The sequence below is a fragment of the Monodelphis domestica genome, chromosome 2 (genome assembly GCF_027887165.1).
Source record: "Monodelphis domestica isolate mMonDom1 chromosome 2, mMonDom1.pri, whole genome shotgun sequence".
Taxonomy (NCBI): domain Eukaryota; kingdom Metazoa; phylum Chordata; class Mammalia; order Didelphimorphia; family Didelphidae; genus Monodelphis; species Monodelphis domestica.
The window spans coordinates 231,433,117-231,455,841 of record NC_077228.1 but is presented as its reverse complement, the minus strand read 5'-3'; the positions used below and the strand labels follow the sequence as shown (position 1 = coordinate 231,455,841).

The 22,725-nt window shown below is 38.6% G+C and overlaps 1 protein-coding gene across 4 annotated transcripts in view; it reads left to right on the top strand.

Annotated features, from left to right (window-relative positions):
* The window catches only part of HGS (hepatocyte growth factor-regulated tyrosine kinase substrate), a 28,434-nt gene that overhangs the window by 2,600 nt on the left and 3,109 nt on the right, over positions 1 to 22,725 (top strand). Inside the window, exons 3-16 of one of the 4 annotated variants that reach the window (XM_007482862.3) lie at positions 5,471 to 5,546; positions 6,106 to 6,198; positions 8,537 to 8,660; positions 10,378 to 10,430; positions 11,356 to 11,424; positions 11,530 to 11,654; positions 18,296 to 18,374; positions 18,532 to 18,630; positions 18,853 to 18,948; positions 19,963 to 20,001; positions 20,091 to 20,234; positions 20,344 to 20,403; positions 21,123 to 21,333; positions 22,205 to 22,377. In XM_007482862.3, coding sequence (XP_007482924.1) covers positions 5,471 to 5,546; positions 6,106 to 6,198; positions 8,537 to 8,660; positions 10,378 to 10,430; positions 11,356 to 11,424; positions 11,530 to 11,654; positions 18,296 to 18,374; positions 18,532 to 18,630; positions 18,853 to 18,948; positions 19,963 to 20,001; positions 20,091 to 20,234; positions 20,344 to 20,403; positions 21,123 to 21,333; positions 22,205 to 22,377 — 1,441 coding nt within the window. Of the gene's footprint in view, positions 1 to 5,470; positions 5,547 to 6,105; positions 6,199 to 8,536; positions 8,661 to 10,377; positions 10,431 to 11,355; positions 11,425 to 11,529; positions 11,655 to 18,295; positions 18,375 to 18,531; positions 18,631 to 18,852; positions 18,949 to 19,962; positions 20,002 to 20,090; positions 20,235 to 20,343; positions 20,404 to 21,119; positions 21,334 to 22,204; positions 22,378 to 22,725 lie in introns of all 4 variants that reach the window. The other 3 variants (XM_001370741.4, XM_007482864.3, XM_007482863.3) reach the window with 3 other exon arrangements.

Here is a 22,725-nt window from a genome sequence, read left to right as displayed (position 1 = left end):
TGAAATTAAAAAGCTTTCTGTATTTAAAAAAAAATGCTGCTAGAATAAAATAAACCAGTAAGAGAAAAAAAATGTTTTAAAAATCACTGATAAACCTGCTATCTAAGTACTAATCCATTGACAAATATATAAGACCAAAAGTTATTCCCCACCTGATAAGTAGTCAAAGTATATAAAAATGAGCAAACAACATTTTATTAAATGCTTACTATGTGCCAAGAACTATGATAAGGGTTGAGATACAAACATTTTTTAAAGTAAGAGACAAAGTCCCTGCCCACGAGGTACTTACAGTCTAATAGATGATGACAATTGTTTTAAGGAAGTAGAAAGTTGAAAGGGGCCAGATGATGAGATAATCTGTGAGGTTAACATGGGCTATGAAGCTAAAGCATGCTCTGCTGTAAAGGGCCAACCTATAGAGAAAATGCCCTAGTTTTCAATGACAACTTTCCCTGGAACTGGGCCATGTGTTTTTAAGTGACCTAGTCTAGGTCTTAGGTCTGATGTAGGGGTGCTAGTCCAGGTAGGGCATTGAGATGGTTTAGGAAGCTGGCTGGACAGGATATGAAACTAAAGCTGTAATAATTTTTTAAGAGTTGCAAATTCTTAACAATAATGAAAATGTATTCTAAATTGTTATAGAAAAGTACAAATTAAAAACATCTCTGAGGTCTTATCTTACCCCTGACAAACTAACAGAGATGAAAAGGGAAATAGTCCATGTTAGAGGAAAACAATCTGGAATTATCCAAGAATATCTTTGACCTAGGAATTCCATTTTTAGAAATATACCACAAAAGGTCTAACATGCACCAAAATACTCACAGCAACGATTTTTTGAAGAAACATAGAACCAAATATAAGGCAAGTGACCATCCACTGGACAATAGATTATCACAACACATTATGATTTGTGAATATAATGAAATATTATTGTACATGTAAAATAACAAACATTTATTAAGGACTTGCTTTGTTCCAAACACTGTTCTAGGTGCCAGGGATACAAGACAAAAGTGAAACAGCCCCTCTACCTTCAAAGAGTTTCCATCGGAAGGGAAGGCAATGTGTACATATAGATGTACAGAATTGTAGAAGATAGTTTAGGGAAGGAATGACACTATAAGTTGAGGAATTGGGAAAGGCTTTATGTAGAAGGTGGCACTTGAGCTGAATCTTGAAAGAAATAAGAGATTTCTGCAAAGTGAATCTGAGGAGAGAGTGCATTCCAGCCATGGCAGATGGCCAGTGCATCATCACAAGGATGAGAAGCGGAGAGTCATGTGGAGAACAGGAAGGCTAGTTTGGCTAGACTGGTTAATTAAGCTAGCAAGGTTGGTTGCGCTAACTTGTTAAAGGCTTTAAAAGCCAATCAGAAGAGTTAATATTTTATACTAAAAGTGATAGGGAACCACTTGAGTTTGTTGAGGAGGGTAGTTAGTGACAGGATAAGACCTACAGTTATGCAAGATCACCTTGGCAGCTCTGTGGAGGATGTTTTGGAATAGGGAAAAGACTTGAGACTGATTAGAGGACTTGCAATAATTTAGGCAAGAGGTATGTGAGTAATGAGAAAGACACAATTTCATGAGGTGTTATGGGGGCAGCTGGGTAGCTCAGTGGATTGAGAGTCAGGCCTAGAGATAGGAGGTCCTAGGTTCAAATCTGGCCTCAGACATTTCCCAGCTGTGTGACCCTGGACAAGTCATTTAACTCCCATTGCCTAGTCCTTACCACTCTTCAGCCTTGGAGCCAATACACAGTATTGACTACAAGATGGAAGGTAAGGGCTTAAAAAAAAAAACCGAGGTGTTATAGAAATAGAAATGGCAAGATTTGATCCCTGATTGTATATGTAGAGTGAGGGAGAATGGGGATTCAAGATTTCAATGAGAGCGTGGAAGGAGGTTGCTGCCCTCAAAAGAAATAGGGAAGCTCAGAAGGGTTTTATTTGAACATACTGGGTTTGAGATGCCTGTGGACATCCCATTCCAAGATGTCCGAAAAGCAGTTAAAGATGCATGGGTTTGGGAGTCCTGTGCATTGAAATAATAATTAGACCCTTGGGAGCTGATGAAGTCACCAAGTAAGAGTGTAGAGAAAGAAGAGACATCTTAGTGCAGAACTTTGGTGTATACCCACCCTTAGGAAGCATAAAACCAATGAAGTTGCAAAAGAGATAGAAGAACCAAGAAAAAGTAGTATCATAAAAACTCAGGGAAGAGTGTTCAGGAGAAGGTGGTCCCTAGTTTCAGATGAAAAAGACAAATCAAGACTATCAGATCATAACACCTAAGAGGCCACTTAAAGAGTCAAATTAAAAAAAAAAAAGATTTAATTTTTTAAAAAAAGAAAGAAAGAAATGGAGACATTGGAAAGTCAATTAAACTCACCAAACCTCAGTTTCTTCTTAATACTCATATACCTCATTGGGTTTTTTCGAGATCAAAGTGATGACACATATAAAGGACTTTTCAAACTCAAAAAAAAAAAAAGAGGTCATTGCTAGTGGAGAGAGCAATTTCCTTTTGTTGATGAGGACAGAAACTGGTCAAGGAATAACTAAGAGAAGTAGAGGCAGTAGGTGTAGGTGGCTGCTTCTAGGAGAAAGATAAGGAACTCGGAGCAAAATGGGGAGACTTATGAACTGGAGCATAGTGAAATAAGCAGAAGTAGAATGGCATGCACAGCTACAATGGTACAATGACTCCCTCATCAGCTCACTTTTCCTCAGTGGCTCTTTCCAAACTTCTTCATTCGTTTCAAACTTCTCATGGTTCCCTTTTCCTCATTCTCTCAGCTGAAAACTTTGTCTTTTATTTACAGTAAAAATTGAGACTATTCACTGGGAACTTCCTCTTTTCCCATTTTCCTCATCATTCAGATGCCTTTTGCCACTGGTCTTCCATCATTCCTGACTCACATGATGAATTGGCCTTATTCCTTTCCAAAACTAACCGGTCCTACCCATACAAATGATTCCATCCCATCTTATCTCTTCCAAAAGATTGCCCCCTCTTGTCATCTCTACTCTTACTTATTTTCAATCTCTCTCTCTCACTGAGTCATTTTCTACTGTTTACAAACATGCCCAGGTCTATCTCCATTATCAGCCTATAGGCTCTCTTCTGCCACTTTGTCTTCTCTCCCTCTCTTCTTAATCCATTACAATCCAGCTTCTGATTTATTCTACTGAAAACACTCTCTCTAAAGTTCTAATGATCTCTTAGTTGCCAAATCCAATGGCCATTTCTCAATCCTCATTCTCTTTGACCTCATTGCAGCCTTTGACAAATTGATCACTCTCTCCTACTCCTCTCCTGGTTCTCTTACCTGTCTGACCACTTTGTTTTCTTTTCAGTATCCTCCAAATCACCCCCTCTAACCCTAGATGTCCCTCAGGGTTATGTTCCGAGTCCACTTCTCTTTTCCCTGTATACTATTTCACTTGATTTCATCAGCTCCTATGGATTTAATTGCCATCTCTATGCCAATAATTCTCAAATCTATCTATCCTGCCCTAAATTCCCTGCTGACCTCCAATCTCACATCTCCAACTGCCTTTTAAACATCTTCAATTGAATGTACAGTGGTCACAAAATTGAGCTCATTAACTTTTCTTCTAAACTCTTATCCCACTGCTACTTTCTGTACTACTTTAGAGTACACCATCCTCCTAATTCCTCAGGCTTGAAACCTAGAAGTTATCCTGGACTTTCACTGTCTCTCACCCCTTCTCCCTGTCCCCCTCCTCCACCCATAGCCAAGCTCTTGCTGAGATGGGTCAATTTCCTTCTCTCCTCTGATATTGTCACCACTCCAGTGCAGGATTTTGCCATCTCCCACCTGAACAGCCGGGTCATGGATTTGCCTGCCTCAAGTTTCCCCTTACTAGAGTAAGTAAATAAGTCCATCTTCCATTCAACTTCCAGCATGGTTTTCTTAAAGCACAGATCTGACTCTTTAAATTCTAATGGCTCCCTTTCACCTCCAGGCGCAAATATAAAATACTCTTGTTTGGCTTTCAAAGCTCTTCATAGCCTAGCCCCCTCCATGTTTCCAGTCTTCTTACATCTTTCTTCCGGCTATGAACTCTGTGACACTGGCCTCCTAGCTGTTCCATAGACAAAATACTAGTTCTTGGCTCTAGGCATTTTCTATGAATGTCCCGTATACTTGGAATGCTCTCCCCTCAACTTTAACTCCCTCAACTACTGACATCCCTGGCTTCCTTTAAATCCCAACTAAAATCCAAGGCAGCTAGATGTTGCAGTAGATGAGCGTATTGGGCATAGATTCAGGAAAACCTGAGTTCGAAGTCTGGCCTCAGATACTTACTGGTTATGTGACCCTGGGCAAGTCACTTAACCTTATTTGCCACAGTTTCTTCGTCTGTAAAATGAGCTGGAGAATAAAAGGGCAAACCAATCAGCATCTTTGCAAAGAAAACCCTAAATGGTGTCATGAAGTTGGATGCAACTAAAATGACTGAACAGCAATAATTACTACTACAGTAGGACCCCTATATCTGGGGGGGGGGGGGGGTGTAATACCTTCCAAGACTTACCATAGATAGCTGAAACCAGAGATTTAAGTTAACACCTACTTCATACAATTATGTGCTCTCTCTCCCTGCTCCTGCTTCTCAGCTATATTACAGCCTCCTCCACCCCTCACTGCCCAAAAATCCTTTAAAAAGTAAAAGGAGAAGAGTCTAGGAGAAGGGGCAGACAGACTTCTCTGCTACTGCTGGACTGCCTGAGATCTTGAATAAATTCTACCTTTGGCATATGTTGACCGAACAACAAAATCTAACCTTCTACAGTCACCTTCTCCATCCCTCTTAGTTATAGTGCCTTCTCTCTGTTAATTATTTCCTATTTATCCTGTTTATAGTTTACCTTGAATGTATTTGTTCACTTGTTATTCCCCTTTAGAGTGTAAACTCCTTGAGGGCAGAGACTATCTTGCCTCTTTTTGTATCCCCAGTTTTTAGCATAAATGTTTATTAATTGACTACAATATCATAAAAGAAAATATTCCTTCTAATTATAATAACCAGTTTTGGTCCCAGAAAACAGATAATGAACCCTGCACAAAAGACTATACAGATAGAATATTACATACTTTTTCAGAGACATTATAGGTTTTTTTGCTTTGTTTTAGGGGAAGGTTCAGTTCTGGAGTTTGGCAAGTTGTCATTTATATCCAGAAATGACTTATAAAAACAAAGACATCAATATTGCTTATTTTTTAAAAAATTTCCTGCTTTGCTGTGCTGTTACAATTAAGATATTGGGACAATTACATTTGATTCTTCTGATTTTTATCAACATGTTGAAAATTATGTAGTTGCTGAATTCTTGGCCTCTTTAAGGACTAGGTAGATAAATGTGCTTAGGCTTGTGTTGCAGTTTTCTTTAGTTGCTAAGGATGTGTTTTTCTCATTTCTGTCCTTTCCTTTCAGAGCAAAATATGCTGTAAGTTCCATCAAGAAAAAAGTCAATGACAAGAATCCACATGTGGCCCTTTATGCCCTAGAGGTAATTAGAAACCAGTATATCTCAATGAAGTCTGACCCATGCTTTTACCACATTCTACATTCTACCACATCTCTATCTTTTGGAAGGCACAGAGATGAGTAAAGCTTTTCATCTGCTTCATTGACTCTGGGAGGCACCTAGCGTAAAGCAGAATTTTCTCTTGAGCACTGAGCTGGCCTAAAAGAATTCCTGAGCTCAGATTCTTAGCAATGCCCCTTACTTTATGAGCTACAGGAGGGAGAAATTATTTTCTTGCCTTGCTTTCTCTGACTGTAACTTGTAAATAACAGACCTGTTTCTAGTAATAAATACTTATTAATTGATTCATGTGTATTTTCTTGCTAGTACTATAAGAAATTAGTGGGAATTCTTGCAGACTTTGTATGGCTGCCTAATCGAAAAGAATGAAATTACTATTTTTGGCTTCTCAAAGATGTAAGGAGAAAGGACTGGTGGGAGTTTGCCTTCCAAGCCACTGAACCTGTAGGGGAGAAATTTTGTAGTTTTTGTCTTAATGGAATATTTCCTTCCCATCTTTGGTTTTTCTTCCCCTTGATAGGTTATGGAATCTGTTGTCAAGAACTGTGGTCAGACAGTTCATGATGAGGTTGCTAACAAGCAAACAATGGAAGAGCTGAAAGAGTTGCTCAAGGTAAGATCTTCCTTGAAAGAAAAAATCTCTGCAAAACAAATGCCCTATTGACAATATCTGAAGGTTGTTCCTTTTTCTGAAAATCTTTGTTGCCAAATGTCTAGCAGGCTAACCTGATAACTATTCTTATAGACAAGGACTCTACTCCTGATGATAATTTCTGTCTGGAGTGGAGGATAGAGAGCGCGTCCCATACTGCATAGTGACATAGCTAATCTGGTTATTTGCAATAGATTTTACTTTTTGTGAATGATTCCTAGCCTTCAACTCAGAGGTGAGTGCCAGGAGTGTTTCAAGCATGCTAACATAAACTGGTGGGTGCTGAACTCCTTCAATTCAGTTAACATGTACTGAGTACCTATTGTGTAGGTTTTTGTCAGGGTTAGTGAGAAAGAAAAACATTGTAGACTGGGTTCATCTGTACAGAATCACAGAGATAGGAGATGGTATGTTCATGAAACAGCTGGCAGGACAGTTTAGCTAGAACAGAGTCATAAAATAAGATTAGAAAAGCAGAGGAGTTATTAACCTGGTCCTTAACAAACTTTTAAACAATATTTTGATAATTGCTTTTCAGTGTATATTATTGATTTCTTTGTAATCCTATGTATTTCATGCATTTAAAAAAAATTCTAGGAAGGAGTCTATGACAAAAAAAAAGGTCAAGGACCCCTGTCCTAGAGGCAATGGAAAGCCCTGAACAATTTTTTAATTAAGAGAATGACATAGTTGTATCTGTTTTTTAGGACTGTCAGCTTGACATCTGGGTAGAGAGACTTGGTTAGGAAGAACAGTTAGGAACCTGTTGTCCAGAACTGAGCATTTGCTACTTATATTTAAAATTACAGATTTAGAATGATACTGCTTTCGGCATCTTTGCTATTATCAGGTTCTTATTTGTCTCAATGAACTGAAGGAAACCATGACTTGACCTTAGGAGCTAATCATCTGAGTATTCCCTTTGCCTCATGAGTTATCACTAAACTGAAATGCCATCTAGTGGCATATGGAGGGTTTTCTTACTGAGATAAGAGTTTGAGAGATTGAAGCCCAAGTTGAGGTTCCTTGTGGTCCATCCCTGAAGCCATTCCCTCTGCTTCTTTATCTCTCCAGAACTTAGAGCTACAGGTAGATACCTTTAGTCTCAATAGATATAGAGACTGAAGATTTGGCTGTGCTGTGACCTGGTTGAAATCGGAGCTTTCAGCACTTGGCACTTGCTCTGTTTCCTGAGGGAGTTTCCAGAACAGCTGGTCATGTGGTATGCAGTGATGATGCCAGGATCAGCTGATGATGGCAAAACCTCTGTGCAAGACTGGCTGTGTATGGAGGAAAGTAGAAGGAAGTACTGCTGAACTAAGCTACTGCAGCTTCTTAAACACCCCAGTTTGTGAAAGGCTGTTGATCCTCTCTCCTTGCAGCTGGCAGCTCAACATTGGAGGTTCAGGGTTTCACTAATGCAAAGCTTAATTTGAGTTGAAGAACTAGGTGTTAGAAGTCTGAAGTGGTAAAAGATTGTAATAAAGCTGATGAATTGAGGGAAATATTAATGGCTAGGTAGGGTCCCATAGGAAGTTTTATAATTAACTGAAATGGCATTGAAGAATTGCAATTTGAGAATTGTCCTACTATTTGGGTAAGATTTGGATACTTCTTTTTATAGATTCATAAGCCAGACTCTTAGGGAACATCTTCTTTCCCCTTTTCCTGATTTGTCGAGTTGCATTTCTTTAGAGTGGTAGATTTCCTATTGATTAAAGAAATGCAAATTAAAACAACTCTGAGGTACCACCTCACACCTATCAGATTGGCCAATATGACAATAAAGGAAAATGATAAATGTTGGAGGGGATATGGCAAAATTGGAACACTAATGCATTACTGCTGGAGTTGTGAACTGATCCAAACATTCTGGAGGACAATTTGGAATTATGCCCAAAGAGCTATAAAAGAATATCCTTTGATCCAATAATACCACTATTAGGTCTATATTCCAAAGAAAAATTTTTTTTAATTGAGAAAGAACCTGTTTGTACAAAAATATTTGTAGCTGTTCTTTTTGTGGTGGCAAAGAACTGGAAACTAAAGGGATATCCCTTAATTGAGGAATGGCTAGATGAATTGTGGTATATGATGGTGATGGAATACTATTGTACTGTAATGAATGATGAACAGGATGATTTCAGAAAGAGCTGGAAAGACCTACATGAACTGATACAGAATAAAATAAGTAGAGTGGTGGATTTCTCATCTGCTTTCCCTAACCTAAAGCTTCTTCCCCTGGCATGCTACATTTCCAGCTGGCTTCACTGATCTCAACCTCCTCTTTTCTCTGCAGAGACAAGTGGAAGTAAATGTCCGTAACAAAATCCTCTACCTGATCCAGGCGTGGGCTCATGCATTCCGAAATGAGCCCAAGTATAAGGTAGTGCAGGACACTTACCAGATCATGAAGGTGGAAGGTAAATTGTAGCAGGAGATGTGGGAAGAGTTAAATTAGAGGTTTTTAATTTGGGAGGTTGGGGTACATTCTAGGTTAAGACCACTAGGAGGAGAAGGAAATTTGGGAATTAACATGATGTATTTGTGAGGAGTGTCTAGTGAAAGAAAAGGAATATCTGTATTAATGAGTAGTAAGAAATCAGGTAGCGTGGACCATTTTATGAAAAGCCTTGAATTTAGGTGCAGTTCAAGAGCGGTATGGTAATTAAGGATCTATTATATGTCTAAGTCACTGTCAATTTTGATATGACAGTTGTATTAGGAAAAATAGTCTGGTAGAATTTGCAGGGATTAGACCCCAGAAGAAGGAAAAAAAAATTATTATAAGAGGAAGGAAGGAAATAAACATTTTATATAGTATCTACTATATTCCACACATTTTGCTAAGCACTTTTCCAAACATTATCTTATTTAATCCTCACATCAACTCTTTGAGTTAGGCACTATTGTTTTCTCCATTTAACATTGGAAAAATTTAGACAAACGGAAATTAAGTGACTTGCCCAAGATCACATAGCTAGTAAATACAGTATCCTTTCCATATCTTGTCTTTCCCCATTGTAATTTCAATACATTGCAAGTTGTCATAAGAAATTAAATGGGAATTTTTTGGAAGCTGTAGGTGACACTGAAAAAGTTTAGAAACTCAGAAATGCATATTTAAACCCAAAATTTACAATAAGGTACCATAAACACTTGATAAAAGAAAAAAACATTCATACTTCTCTGATATGAAGTATAAGATTTCAATTAATATCCAATAACTCCAAGTATTTTATAAAATTTATTAATAATCACTTGAAGTAGAAAGAAAATTAAAAGAAATAGAAATTCAAACTTAATCATCTAACAAAAATTAACCCATATAAGTTCTCCTACCTGCCCAAAAAGCCTGCTTCCACAGCTTTGATCAGGGGAAAAGGGAGAGAGGGGTGGGGTTATACACAAACTCCAAAACATAAGGACATAATGTGAGAATTAAAGTGGGATGCTGGGATATAGAGTTCTGGGGAGCAGATCCTAATTACACAGAAGGGAGGGCCAAAAAGTGGGCTCAGGATTTTCCAGATTTCAGGGGTGTCATGCCCCTAAATGTGATCCCTGATATGGAAGGGATAATTGTATTTGAAGCTGGATCTGAACTCAGGTCTTCCTGACTCTAGGCCTAATTCTCCATTTACTGTACCACTCAAAAATAGGCAACTTCAAAAACCTAATTAATACCCATAGAAAACTCTTTGGACATCTGTGTCTTCTAGAATGTGATGGCAGGTGATCCTGAACTCTTTAAATTAGGTCTGTTGATTAGTTTATTATTTATTATGTTTTTATATTATACTAATATATATTATTTATCATAAATAAACTAAACTTATTAAGATTTTTGTGCTTATATTACATATAAATATTTATTATTAAAAATATAAATAAAATTATTAAATTAGGTTTCAGTTAGCTTATCTTTTCTATGCTAAGAACAAGGAAAAAACAAAGGACCACTCATACCTTTTCATTGGGATCATGCCAGAGGCCAAGAATGGGAAATGACTTGCAGTGGGTCACATGTAACAAATCAGATTGCAAACCTAGGACTTCTAATTCCAGCCTTTGCTTCATAAAACTACTAGAGAGGGGTAATTTTTTTGGTGTGTACAATTTATATTCTCATTTCTACAGGTCATGTCTTCCCAGAATTCAAGGAGAGTGATGCCATGTTTGCTGCAGAAAGGGTAAGTTTTCTCAGATCCAGATTTTGGGCTTTATTGAGACGTTGAGAGAGTATTCACTTTTGAAATTTTTGAAATTTGGAATTTTTTATATGTGGTTTTTTTTTGTTTTTTTTTATAATATTGTGTGTGTCTACATCTGGTATTTCCTTCAAAGATTTGAATTTCTAATCATGCAGAAATTGCTATAGCCAATTCATAACCAGAATATTTGTTGTTATTTAGTAATGTACACCTCTTGTTTTCTTGGCAAAGATGCTGGAATGGTTAGCCATTTCCATCTCCATCTCATTTTACAGATGAGGAAACTGAGGCAAATTGGATTAAATTACTTGCTCAGGGTCATGTAGGTAGAAGTATCTGAGACCAGATTTGAATTCATGTTTTCCTAACTCCAAGCCTGATGCTCTGTCTACTATGCCACAAAGCTGTCCAAAGCTAGAATGTGAGATGTTTTAATCTCTTTTTCAGTAATGTAGTAAAGAATTATGATAGGAAACCATACAGAGTCAATGACTCTTTTGAAATTGTGGCCACTGGTGGTGTGGTCTAAGCTCTAAATGTAAATTTACTCAAAGCTCCAAGATGTCCTGAATTTCCAATCCTTGCCCAAAAAAAGTTACCTTGATTTGGGATCCTCTTTTTTTTTTTCCTGTCTCAAACACAACCCTTAGACTTTAACGTTTCTGCCTCTCTTCTAATATGCTGATTTTAGTTGACAGAAGTAAACAGTCCCTTTGCTTATTTAATTACCATTTCTTCCTACACCTTGGAGTTTTCATTCAATCTTTCCTTGCTTTATTAGGAGTTGAGACTCTTTTTTACCCAGTGCTGCTATTTTATCACTCAAACCTGAATTTGTCAGTGTAGGAAGAGTACCATTTACATTTGTCACCCATGAAATGTCCAGCTCTGTTTTCTTTCCCAGGCTCCTGATTGGGTTGATGCTGAAGAATGTCACAGATGCAGAGTGCAATTTGGGGTGATGACACGTAAAGTAAGTATGGTCTAAGCTGAGGGAAACGGTCAATTTGTGTTTTTATGTTGGGTAAGATGGGAAGTGAAACAAATTTCTGATGCCCTCCTCACTTCTTATTTGTAGCATCACTGCCGGGCATGTGGACAGATCTTTTGTGGGAAATGTTCCTCTAAGTGCTCCACCATTCCCAAGTTTGGCATTGAGAAGGAAGTACGTGTGTGTGAGCCCTGCTATGAACTGCTGAACAAGTGAGTCCTTCTTCTGTGTCATCTTTTCAGATATCTTCTTTCAAGTAAGCTATAATGACTTTATTTTTGAAAGTCAATTCTTGCCTAGAACTTGGATTTCCTACATAACAAAATCATAAAATATTAGTGCTGGAAGACACCTTATAGCTTACTTAGTTTTAATCTAATCATTTCATTTTAGAGGTGAGGAAACTGAGAACAGAGATTATTACTTGCCTGAGAAAGGTGTTTTCCTTTGGGTTCTTAAGAACACCACATAACTCAAGGTTTGACTGTATTGACTATAGTTAAGAAGGCCAAGACTCTTCTTGGAACAGAATTCCAATCCTAAAATCACTATTTATCAACCTGCTCCTCCCTCCTTAGCTCTGTCTCTGCCCCACCCCTACCCCCATCCCTCCTTCTCTCCATTCCTACTTCCCTCTCTCCCTCCCCTTCAGGGCAGCTCAGTGGATTGAGAGTCAAGCCTAGTGATAAGGGATCTTGGATTCAAATCTGGCCTCAGACACTTCCTAGCTGTGTGTCGATGGGCAAGTCATCTTAACTGCCATTGCCTAGCCCTTAACCATTCTTCTGCCTTGGAACCAATACAGAGTATTGATTCTAAGACAAAAGGTAAAGGATCCTTACCTTCCATCTTAGGACTGATACTAAGTATTGGTTCCAGAAACCAAAAACCTCCTGTTTTCATACCTGTTTCTCTATCCACTGAGCCACTTAGCTGCCCTTTGCCTTTATCTCTCTTGACATGTCTGGCTGTATGTAAGTTAGATTTGCTTGTCTAAGATTATGTTTGTAAGATTGTGCTTGTACAACATACTCAGTGAGATTCTGTCCTTTTTCAGAAAGAATCCTTGGGTACAAATCAGAAATCTTAGATTCAAGGCAATGTGGTATAATAAAGAGAGCCCTAGACTGGAAGTTAAGACACTTAGGTTCTCATCCCAATACTGCCACAAACTGTGGTGATGCTGATGAATTGAAGGAAATCTTAGTGGCTGGGCTAGGTCCCATAGGGAGTTTAATGATTGACTCTAATGATTCTTAGTGCTATTAGTATGACTTGGGTGGGACACATTACCTGTTCTACCTGTTTGTTCATCAATGATCCCTGTACTAGCTACAAAATGACAGTTAGACTTGAGATTTCAGGTCTAGATCTTATAATTCTTTACCCCAAATTGTTTTTTGATTCTCCAGATTAAAGATACTTTAAAAATTTTTCAATCTGACCCTCTGTATGCCACCAAAACTCCTCATTCCAACTAAGCAGATTTTTTTTAAAGATAAATTAAATCCCTTAGTACATTTTTGCCTAATGTAGCAAACAAATTCCCACATTGAACATATCCAGAAATGCTTTTCTTATCTTATATATATTAGTCCATCAGTTCTAACATGAGGTGAGACACATTCTTTTATCAGTTGACTGCAACCATGATAGGTAATTTATGTGATAAGCATTCTTAAGTCTGAAAATTGTTTGTTTTTGTAATTTTAATATCACAGGATAATATCAAATTGTTCTTGTTCTACTCGCTTCCTTATTACTTTGCATAAATTTTTCCTTGTCTTTCTGATACCATGTTTTTTCCTAATTTTTTACAACAGAGTAGTATTGCATTACATTCATATATCACAATTTGTTCAAGTGTTCCTTAATTGATGGGCACCTTGTCGGTTTTGAATTTTTTACTACTATAGAAAGATCTGCTAAGAATATTCTTCTTTGATTTCTTTGTGGTATAGGCTTAGCATTAGTAGTATAACTTGGGTTAAAGGACATTCACTCTTTAGTAATTTTTGTACTTGGTTCCAAATTGCTTTCCAAAACAGCTAAACTGATTTATAGCTCCACCAATTATGCATCAGTATACCCATTTTCCTGTAGTTCCTCTGATCTTCATTATTTTCTTTTTTGTCAGTGCTAATATGATGGGTATGATAACGATTAGCACTAGCACATAGTAAGCACTTGACAAATGTTTATGGACTGACTGAAGTGGAACTTAAATTGCTTTACTTCTCATTTCTTTAATTATTTTTTTTATTTGTAGCATTTTTTTCATATGGCTATAGATAACCTTACTTTCTTCCTTTCAGAATTGCCTGTTCATATCCTTAGACCATTTATCAATTAGGGAATGACTCATTCTTTTTTAAATATATTTTATTAAATATTTCTCAATTACATCTAAGAATGTTTTAGCATTCATTTTAAAAATTTGAGTCCAAATTCTCTTCTTCCCTCTCACTCTTCAATTCTTTTTTATTTATTTTTTTATTAAGGCCCCTACCTTCCATCTTAGAATCAATACTGTATATTGGTTACAGTATTGGCAGAAAATAAAAATAAGGCAGAAAAATGGTAAATGCTAGGCAATGGGGGTTAAGTGACTTGCCCAGGGTCACACAGCTGGGAAGTGTCTGAGGCCAGATTTGAACCTAGGACCTCCCTTCTTCTCTAGGCCTGGCTCTCAATCCTCACCCTTCAATTCTTGAGAAGGCAAGCAAAATGGTATCTATTATGAATGTAAAGTCATGCAAAACATGTTTCCCTTATTAGCCATGTTGCAAGAGAAAGCATAGGTACACCACACAAGAAAAATGAAAGCTTTTTCAAAAATATGCTTCAAGCAGTTCTCAGAATTTATCAGTTCTCTCTCTGGAAGGTTAATAGCATTTTTCATCATTGATCCTTTGGAATTGCCTTGGATCATTGTCTTGATCAGAGTAACTAAGTCTTTAACATCCTTACAGTATAGCTGTTATTGTATACAGTGTTCTCCTTGTTCTGCTCAGTTCATATCTAGCTTCACTCTTATTTCTCATAACACAGTGGTATTCCATCACAATCATTTACCACAGCTTGTCCCAGTTAATGGGCATTCCCTCAATTTCCAGTTCTTTGAATAACTTTTATTCTTAAACATTTATTTCATTTCCTAATATATCTGGGAAATGAGACCACTTTCAAAAAGATGTGCTTCAGGGTATCTAAGTGGCACAGTGGAGAGAGTATCAGGCCTACAGAAATTTCCCCTCAGTTAACTATTTCCTTTCTAATTTTAGCTAAATTGAATTTGTTTTCATTGTATAAATTATTCTAATTCTGTTCACTCTGAGTCAGTTCATAAAGATCTTCTCAATTCCTTCTGAAATTGTTCATTTCTTGTGCTACAATAATAATCTATTACTTTAATGTACCAGAATTTATTTAGGAACAGGAGTAAAATACTCTGCAAGTATGTGGTGGTGTTCATAAATAACAACTCATTCCTCCCAATAAGACCATCCCTTAGTTTTGAAGTTTTGGTTGACTACAACAAGCTCTAATATAGATATTTTTATATATTTAGATCCTTTTCTTCTTTCCTTGATTTCTTTGAAGGTATAGGCCTAGTAGTGCTATAACTAGTTTAAAGAATGGATTGGTACCTTATGGCAACTTTGTGGGCATAGTTTAGAATTGCTTTCCAGAATGGCTGCACTGGCATATATACCTGTGTTCTCACAGCCCTTCCAACATTCTGCATTGTCCCTAGAAACTCAAAAGTTACTTAAATTTGTATTTTTCTCATTTTTAGTGATTTAGATAATGTTTTCATATGATTATTGATAGCATTGATTTCTTCCTTAGAAAATTGCCTATTCCTATCCATTGACCATTTTTCTTTTTGAGCATCATTCTGTGAATTTTAAAATCTCCATCTTGGTCTAGCACCCAAAATTGTGCACACCCACACTACACGGGCATGTGCTAGTCAATGACAAATCAGAAATAACTAACTGCCCACCTGGGCTGTCCTAAGCCAAGCTTGAGCCACCATTGGCACTTGTGAGGCACAGGAAGTGATGGAGAAAGCAGCCTCTGGAATTCACTCACTTCCTGTGGACAGGGCTAGAGGCCAGTTGGTGTTAGGAGCTTGAACAGGGAGGAGGCCCGTGGACAGCTTCCCTTCAGATCGGTCATGTGAGTCAAGGAGATTCCTTTCTACCTTGGCCCTTTGGGCCTAATCTCCCTCTGCCTTGGTCAGAGGTTGAGTAACCCCTTTCCTTTTTCTCCTCTCTCCTCTCCCTCTCCTTTTCCCTACTCCCAGTGTGATTAAACCTCCATAAACTCCATTCTGACTTGAGTGTTTCATTTTAGGAATTTCAAAAGTAAATTCCTTGGCGGCCATAGTTTTAATATTATAACAATCTTAAAGGGTGACATTTTCACTACAACAATTCTTAATCTGATAGATGGGGCCTTATATATCTTGGAAATGAGATCTTTATCAAAGATATGTATTTATTTTTTATTTTATTCTTTTATTTTAATAACAAGTTTCCACATAAGTTTTCTGAAGTTACATGATTAAAATTGTCTCCCTCTCTTTTTCTCTTCTGCCTCCCAGAGTTGGCAAGCAATTCTTTCTGGGTTATGCATGTATTATCATGCAAAACATTTCCATAGTATTCATTTTTGTAAGTGAATAATTTTATAAAACCAAAACCCTCAAACACACATATATATATCTCCAAATAAACAAATGGTAAAATATATTTTGATCTTCATTCCTACTTCAACAGTTCTTTCTCTGGACGTGGATAGCTTGTTTTTATAGATCTCTCAGAATTGTTCTGGATCATTGTGTTACTGATAGTAATCAAGTCTATCAAATTCGATCATTCACAATAATTACTGTTACTATGTGTACAGTGTTTTCCTGGTTCTGCATATTTCACTCTATCAGTTCATGTAGGTCTTTCCAGCATTTCTAAAATCATCCTGTTCATCATTCAATACATATATACAATAGTATTCCATCACCATCATATACCATAATTTGTTCAGCCATTCTCCAATTGAAGGACATCCCTTTAGTTTCCAATTCTTTGCCACCACAAAAAGAGCAATTATAAAAATTTTTGTACAAACAGATCCTTTCCCATTTTTTTATCTCTTTGGAATACAGAAATAATAATAGTATTACTGGATCAAAGGGTATTGTTTTTTAGTCCTTTGGGCATAATTCCAAATTGCCCTTCAGAATGGTTGTGTCAGTTCACAACTCCACCAGAAATGTGGTAGTGTCCCAATTTTACCACATTCCCTCCAACATTTATTATTTTCCTTTACTGTTATATTAACCAATCTGATAGGTGTGAGGTGGTACCTTATAATTGTTTTAATTTGCATTTCTCTAATCAAGAGAGATTTAAAATGTTTTTTATGTGACTTGTTAACTTTGATTTCTTTATCTGAAAATTATGTATTCATAGCCTTTGACCATTGATCAATTAGTAATGACTTGAATTTTTTATAAATTTGACTTAATTCTTTATGTTTGAGAAATGAGACCTTTTATCAGGGAAATCTGTTATAAAATTTTCTTCCCAGTTTGTTTCTTCCCCTCTAATCTTGGCTATATTGGTTTTGTTTGTTTAAAACCTTTTAAATTTAATATAATTCAAATTATTCATTTTGCATCTTGAAATGTTCTCTATCTCTTGTTTGGTTATAAATAAATTGTTTTGTTTTTTAAGATTTTTCAGTTACCTCTTTACCTCCTGATTTTTAATCAACATTTTCCATTTAACTTGTGTTATTCTATTACTTGTTTAGTCATTATCTTTTCCCTTACCAATGAAGTTAAAAGATCATTTCCTTCCTGTTTTTCTAAGTTATAATGTAACTTTCTATATTTAAGTCAACTCTCCATTTGGAGCATTTTTTAATTTCTGCCATACTGGCATCCAGTTTGTTTGTTGTTGTTGTTTTAAACTGATGTCATTCAGTTGTTTTTTTTTAAACCTGTACCTTCTGTCTTAGAATTGATTACAGCATTGGTTCCAGGGCAGAAGTGTGGTGAGGCTAAGGGTTAAGTGACGTGCCAGGTGTTCACACAACCAGGAAGTGTGTAAGGTCATATTTGAGCCCAGGATTTCCTATCTCCAGGCTTGACTATGTCCACAGAGCCACCTAACTGCCTCAGTGATCCAGTTTTAATAGCTTTAATAGCTTTTTTCATAAGACCTTTCCCCATTACCTTGGGTCTTGGGGTTATCTAACACTAAGCTACTGCTTTGTTCTGTTGGGTAGCTTTGCCTTTTTTTTTTTTACTCAGAACTCAATTGTTTTCATGATTACTATTTTGTAGTTTGCCATCTGATACTGATACCTCAAATTTTTTAAGATAAATTAATTCAAGTAAAGGTATTATAAAAAGCTTTATGTTCCTGTCACATACTAGCTTTGTTCCCTTCAGCAAGTCACTTAGCCTTTTTGAGTTTTAATTTCCTCATCTGCAAAATGGACTTGAGGATATGCTGTCTCTCTGCCTTATAAGGTTGTTGTCAACAAGTAAGATGTATATAAAAGCATGTGAACAAAGAGGTAAAATGCTGTACTGGTGTAAGATATAAAATTAAAAGAAGTGATATTAATTATTACTTCTAATTGACTATAAAGTAATGAGACCAATTGTGTCTTATGGAATCTTTTTCATTCCTTTCTAATCTTATCTAATATACCTAGAAAACCCCTAGGAAATACATAATTGGCAATTTGGTTTTAGGGGTGACTCCATGTGGTTTTGCTACTTTGAAGAGCATTTTTCATCACTCACTCCCCTTTTATGCTCTTTTTCATGTAGGAAGGCCGAAGGTAAAGCTAACACTACAACAGAGCTGCCTCCGGAGTACCTGACTAGCCCTCTGTCCCAGCAGTCTCAGGTATAGAGGTTCCTCATTGGCAGCCTCTCCCTGCCCTGGGCCTTGGGAAGTAGCAGAGTTCCCACCTCCTGCTCTCCTGTTCCTCCTTTCACTTTCCCAGGGGTCTTGTATGGTTCTTCCCTGGATTAGCCTCTTACTTAGCTCTCTCTGTGCTTAGTTGCCTCCCAAGAGAGATGAGACAGCTCTGCAGGAGGAAGAAGAGCTGCAGCTGGCCATCGCATTGTCACAGTCAGAGGCTGAGGAAAAAGAGAGGATGGTGAGTAAGTGAGCCTGTGTGGGGTAGGGGGACCCCTAGATTACAAAGGAAACTGTTAATCCAACCCCTGCCTGAATTAGGTCCTCAGATTTTCACTTGCTTTGTTGACATGGGTTCAAGGATTCACTTGTAGAGGTGTTAGGTGAAAAGAAGGAATTTTCCACTTGTCTTGTTTCTTCATCAATCTTTTCTGAAAAACTCTGCTTTCCACTCTTATTTCAGAGGCAAAAGACAACATATACCATGTATCCAAAGGCAGAGCCCACCCCTGTGACCTCATCTGCACCCCCTGCTAGCACCCTGTATTCTTCTCCTGTGGTAAGGCCCCTTTTGCATAATTCTACCACAACCAGACCAACTTGAAGCTTTTTCTTCAGTCAGGAGGGCAGTGTATCTTTTTCTTTTTTTACATTTTGAAGATGAAGTTGCCTTCTTCCTTAAAGAGCTATTTCCAAAAGGTCATTCATTTTATTAACTGACAAAAGAAGTACAGTCATTTCAAAGTCACCAAGAACCTTATAGCTCTTTTTGGTCATTCAAAGGAATCAGGATTTTAAATTTGGAAGGCACTACATGAAGAATATTATGCCGAGTTTCATGGGTAGATGCAGCAATGACAATGCCATGGTTCCTGTCCTTATTTTCCATAGTTAGTAGAAGATGGGAGGAATACATATAAATAATACAAATCAGATGAACACCATAAGATGAAATATGATTGAAAAACAAGAAAATATCACTTCTAGCTACAGCAAGTAAAGGAGTCTAGGAAAGTTTCATGAAGATGTTATTTTAGCTCGGTCTTGAAGGGGATATCATGGTATTCTAGCAAGCAGAGATGGTCAGGACAGAATGATTAGGCAGAGTAATGTTATAAACTGTAGAAGGGTGGGAGAGTTAGAAATGTGTTCAGAAGATGACAGATATTTCCATTTGACTATAATGTGGACTGCTTAAAGGAATTTTGCTGAAGAAAAGAAGACTGGGATGGAGCAAAGTTGTCCATCAAATGTTGAATACATGAGTTTGGGCTTTATTCAGTGTCAGCCTATGGGGGTTTTAAGCAAAGGGGGTAAGGTCAGAGCTGCTAAATGATCTGTAATTTACTGTTTGAATCTGGCTCCTTGTAAGGAATGCTCCCCAAGGGTCTGTGGGTGTGAATGAGGGAGCAGGAGGAGTGGTGTATGCTCAGTCCTGGGCTTGCCCTCTGTTACTCCTATTGAATGGGCAATATTCTCAGTTGTCTTCCACTGTGGGTGTTTAATTATGATGGGGTGACCGTTTTCTTTGTAGGGAGTGACTATTTCAGAATATCCTCTTTTTATTTCACAGAATTCATCCGCCCCCTTGGCTGAGGATATTGATCCTGAGGTAGGGACATGACTGCTTGTTCCATACTATCTTGCCTTCTTTTTCCTGGTCCACGGATGTGACCTTTTCCCCTCTGTTCCTTCTTGCAGCTTGCTCGGTACCTCAACCGGAACTATTGGGAGAAAAAGCAAGAAGAAGTTCAAAAGAGCCCCACACCATCAGCCCCTGCTCAGCTGGCAGATTCTGTTCCACAGCCTACAGAGGGACACACCACCCCAGTAAACATGCTAGAGGTAGCGGGGTGACCCCCAGCAGCTCATCCATGTGTCCCACCATTGCGGGGAGGACCTGGGGGAAAGATTTAAGATGACAGGCCCCCACTGAACCTCTGGTCTCTTCCAGACTCCCCTCCCGGAAACAGACTCTCAGCCCATAACTCCCTCCGGTGGCCCCTTTAGTGAGGTAAGCTGTTGCTTGGCCCAGCCCATAGGCTTAATTATATTGTCCATCTTAGCAAGAAATATGCAAGGAGTCAGCCAGCCTGCTCCTGGACACACCAGAAAAAGGCCTTGAAGTAAACAAGCAAGAGACTAGTGCCACAGTGGAGGGGATGTCCTGACTGATCCACCATGGCCTCCCCCTTTACTCAGGATTGTGCTGATTCTGGCTCCAGGAATGTGATCTGGATCATTTATGGATCCTACATTTCTAAATTGATTGAAACCTTGACGCTGAGGACCTGAGAGAAGTGGGTTTGTTATAGAAGGTGAAGTAGTGGTTAGAGGGTCTGGAATGCTAGTTGTGGACTAGAGACCTAGAATTAGCTTGAGCCTGCCCTGGGATGAGCTCCAGGGTCCAGATATTGCCTGGAGCCATCCCAAGGGAAGTAGAATGTTAACTCCTGGGTGTTTGTCCCACAATAGTTATCCCCTGGCATTTTGGGTTTGTTAGATGAGAGCAAGAACTGAGGCCTTGTAGAATTAAGGGAAGCTCTCTACCATGGAGAGAAGAAAGGATTTTTCACAAAATGTTAAAAGTTATTAGTTTCCCTATAATGTTCCACTGCTCTGAAGGCCTATTAGATAGACTGGTTCCCTGCCCTGGGAAAGTCTGGAGCTACTAAATCTTAGCTTATGAGGCTGAGTGGTACTTGGCAATCTCCTACGCTTTGTTTCCAGCAGCAGTACCAGAACGGGGAGTCCGAGGAAAACCATGAGCAATTCCTGAAGGCCCTACAGAATGCTGTCACCACTTTTGTTAACCGCATGAAGAGCAACCACATGAGGGGACGAAGCATCACCAATGACTCGGCTGTGCTCTCCCTCTTCCAGTCTATAAATAACATGCATCCTCAGCTGCTGGAGCTGCTCAACCAGCTGGATGAGCGAAGGTGTACGTGATTTCTGGACCCTCTTGAGCTCCACTCCAACCTTACTCTTACTACCCAGTATGACCCAAAGCATCTGTCATATCCAACATTTGGAATTCTTTACTATTGGAAGTCAGAACCAATGGTCTTTTCCATTATACTTATTCAGTCAAGAAATTCTGTTTTCCTGATGCCACATCAGCTAGAACTAGTGCAGATTGAATGGGACTTTGCTTCCAAGATAGTAACAAAGAGTGAAGGGCAGTTCAGCCTTCACAACCCAAGGGTCATATCTGAACTGCCTTTCCTGGCCTTTCTGGAAGCAAGGACTACATTGCCCCCTCTCCCAGTGAGACTAGGTTATACTATCACCATTCCTTCTCTTCCCCAAAAACAGCTAATTTTGTGTCAGGTAAAAAAATGTCAAGTTATACATCATGTGTGTGTGTTCAGAAACTAGTTATTTTTCAGAGCAAATATTTATTACATGCCTACTCTAGGCATATAGCCTTCTATTAGGCACTGTGATGCCTACCTAATGGTCCTAAATACAGTGCTTGCCCTCTGAACTTATTGCCTCCTGTGAGTCTCCTCACATACCCTGAGAGTCATTAGAGCATATTAGAGGCAACTCAGACTTTGGGGATCTCCTGTGTTGGGTGCCCATTCTTTAGCAGAAGCCTTAACACAGTCTTGGCAGAACATGTTGGCTGTGCTCCTAATCTTGATCTTGATGATGACATGGACGGAGACAGTCCAGCTCTGTACTTGTTCTGGGAAGAGTTTGCCCAAGTATTGGCTGGGGTGAGAACTGTCCTGGTGTGTGCAGGATGGTGATGATCCAGCAGCACCACTGGACGTTCAAACTTACTCTTTTTGCCCCTCCCCACACAGTGTATTATGAGGGACTCCAAGATAAGCTGGCCCAGATCCGAGATGCTCGGGGAGCGCTCAATGCCCTTCGAGAGGAGCACCGGGAGAAACTGCGCCGGGCAGCTGAAGAAGCAGAGCGTCAGCGTCAGATCCAGCTGGCCCAGAAGCTAGAAATCATGAGGCAGAAGAAGCAAGTGAGCAAGTCCTGAATGCTTCCCTAGGAGCAATGTTTCATTGCAGAGGGCCAGTCTTTTCCAAAAGCAGTGTTTTTAGCTTAAAGAAAAGACAACTTGCCGTAAATGACTAAGCCCTTTGCAGGGTTAGACACCATGTGGAAGAAGTAGTAAACCTGTTCTGCTTTGCCTCAAGAGCTTAAGCCTAGAAATAGTGAGGGCCATGTGTGCAGAAGCAGGGTGGGATCCCTCCAGAGTGCAGTTCCCCTTGCCCTAGAGCAGGTATGCTGTATGACCTTAATGTTGTAGTGGTGCCTCTTCAGGTGGGCATCCAGGTATATATAGGCTTGAAGTCAAAAGCCTTAGGGT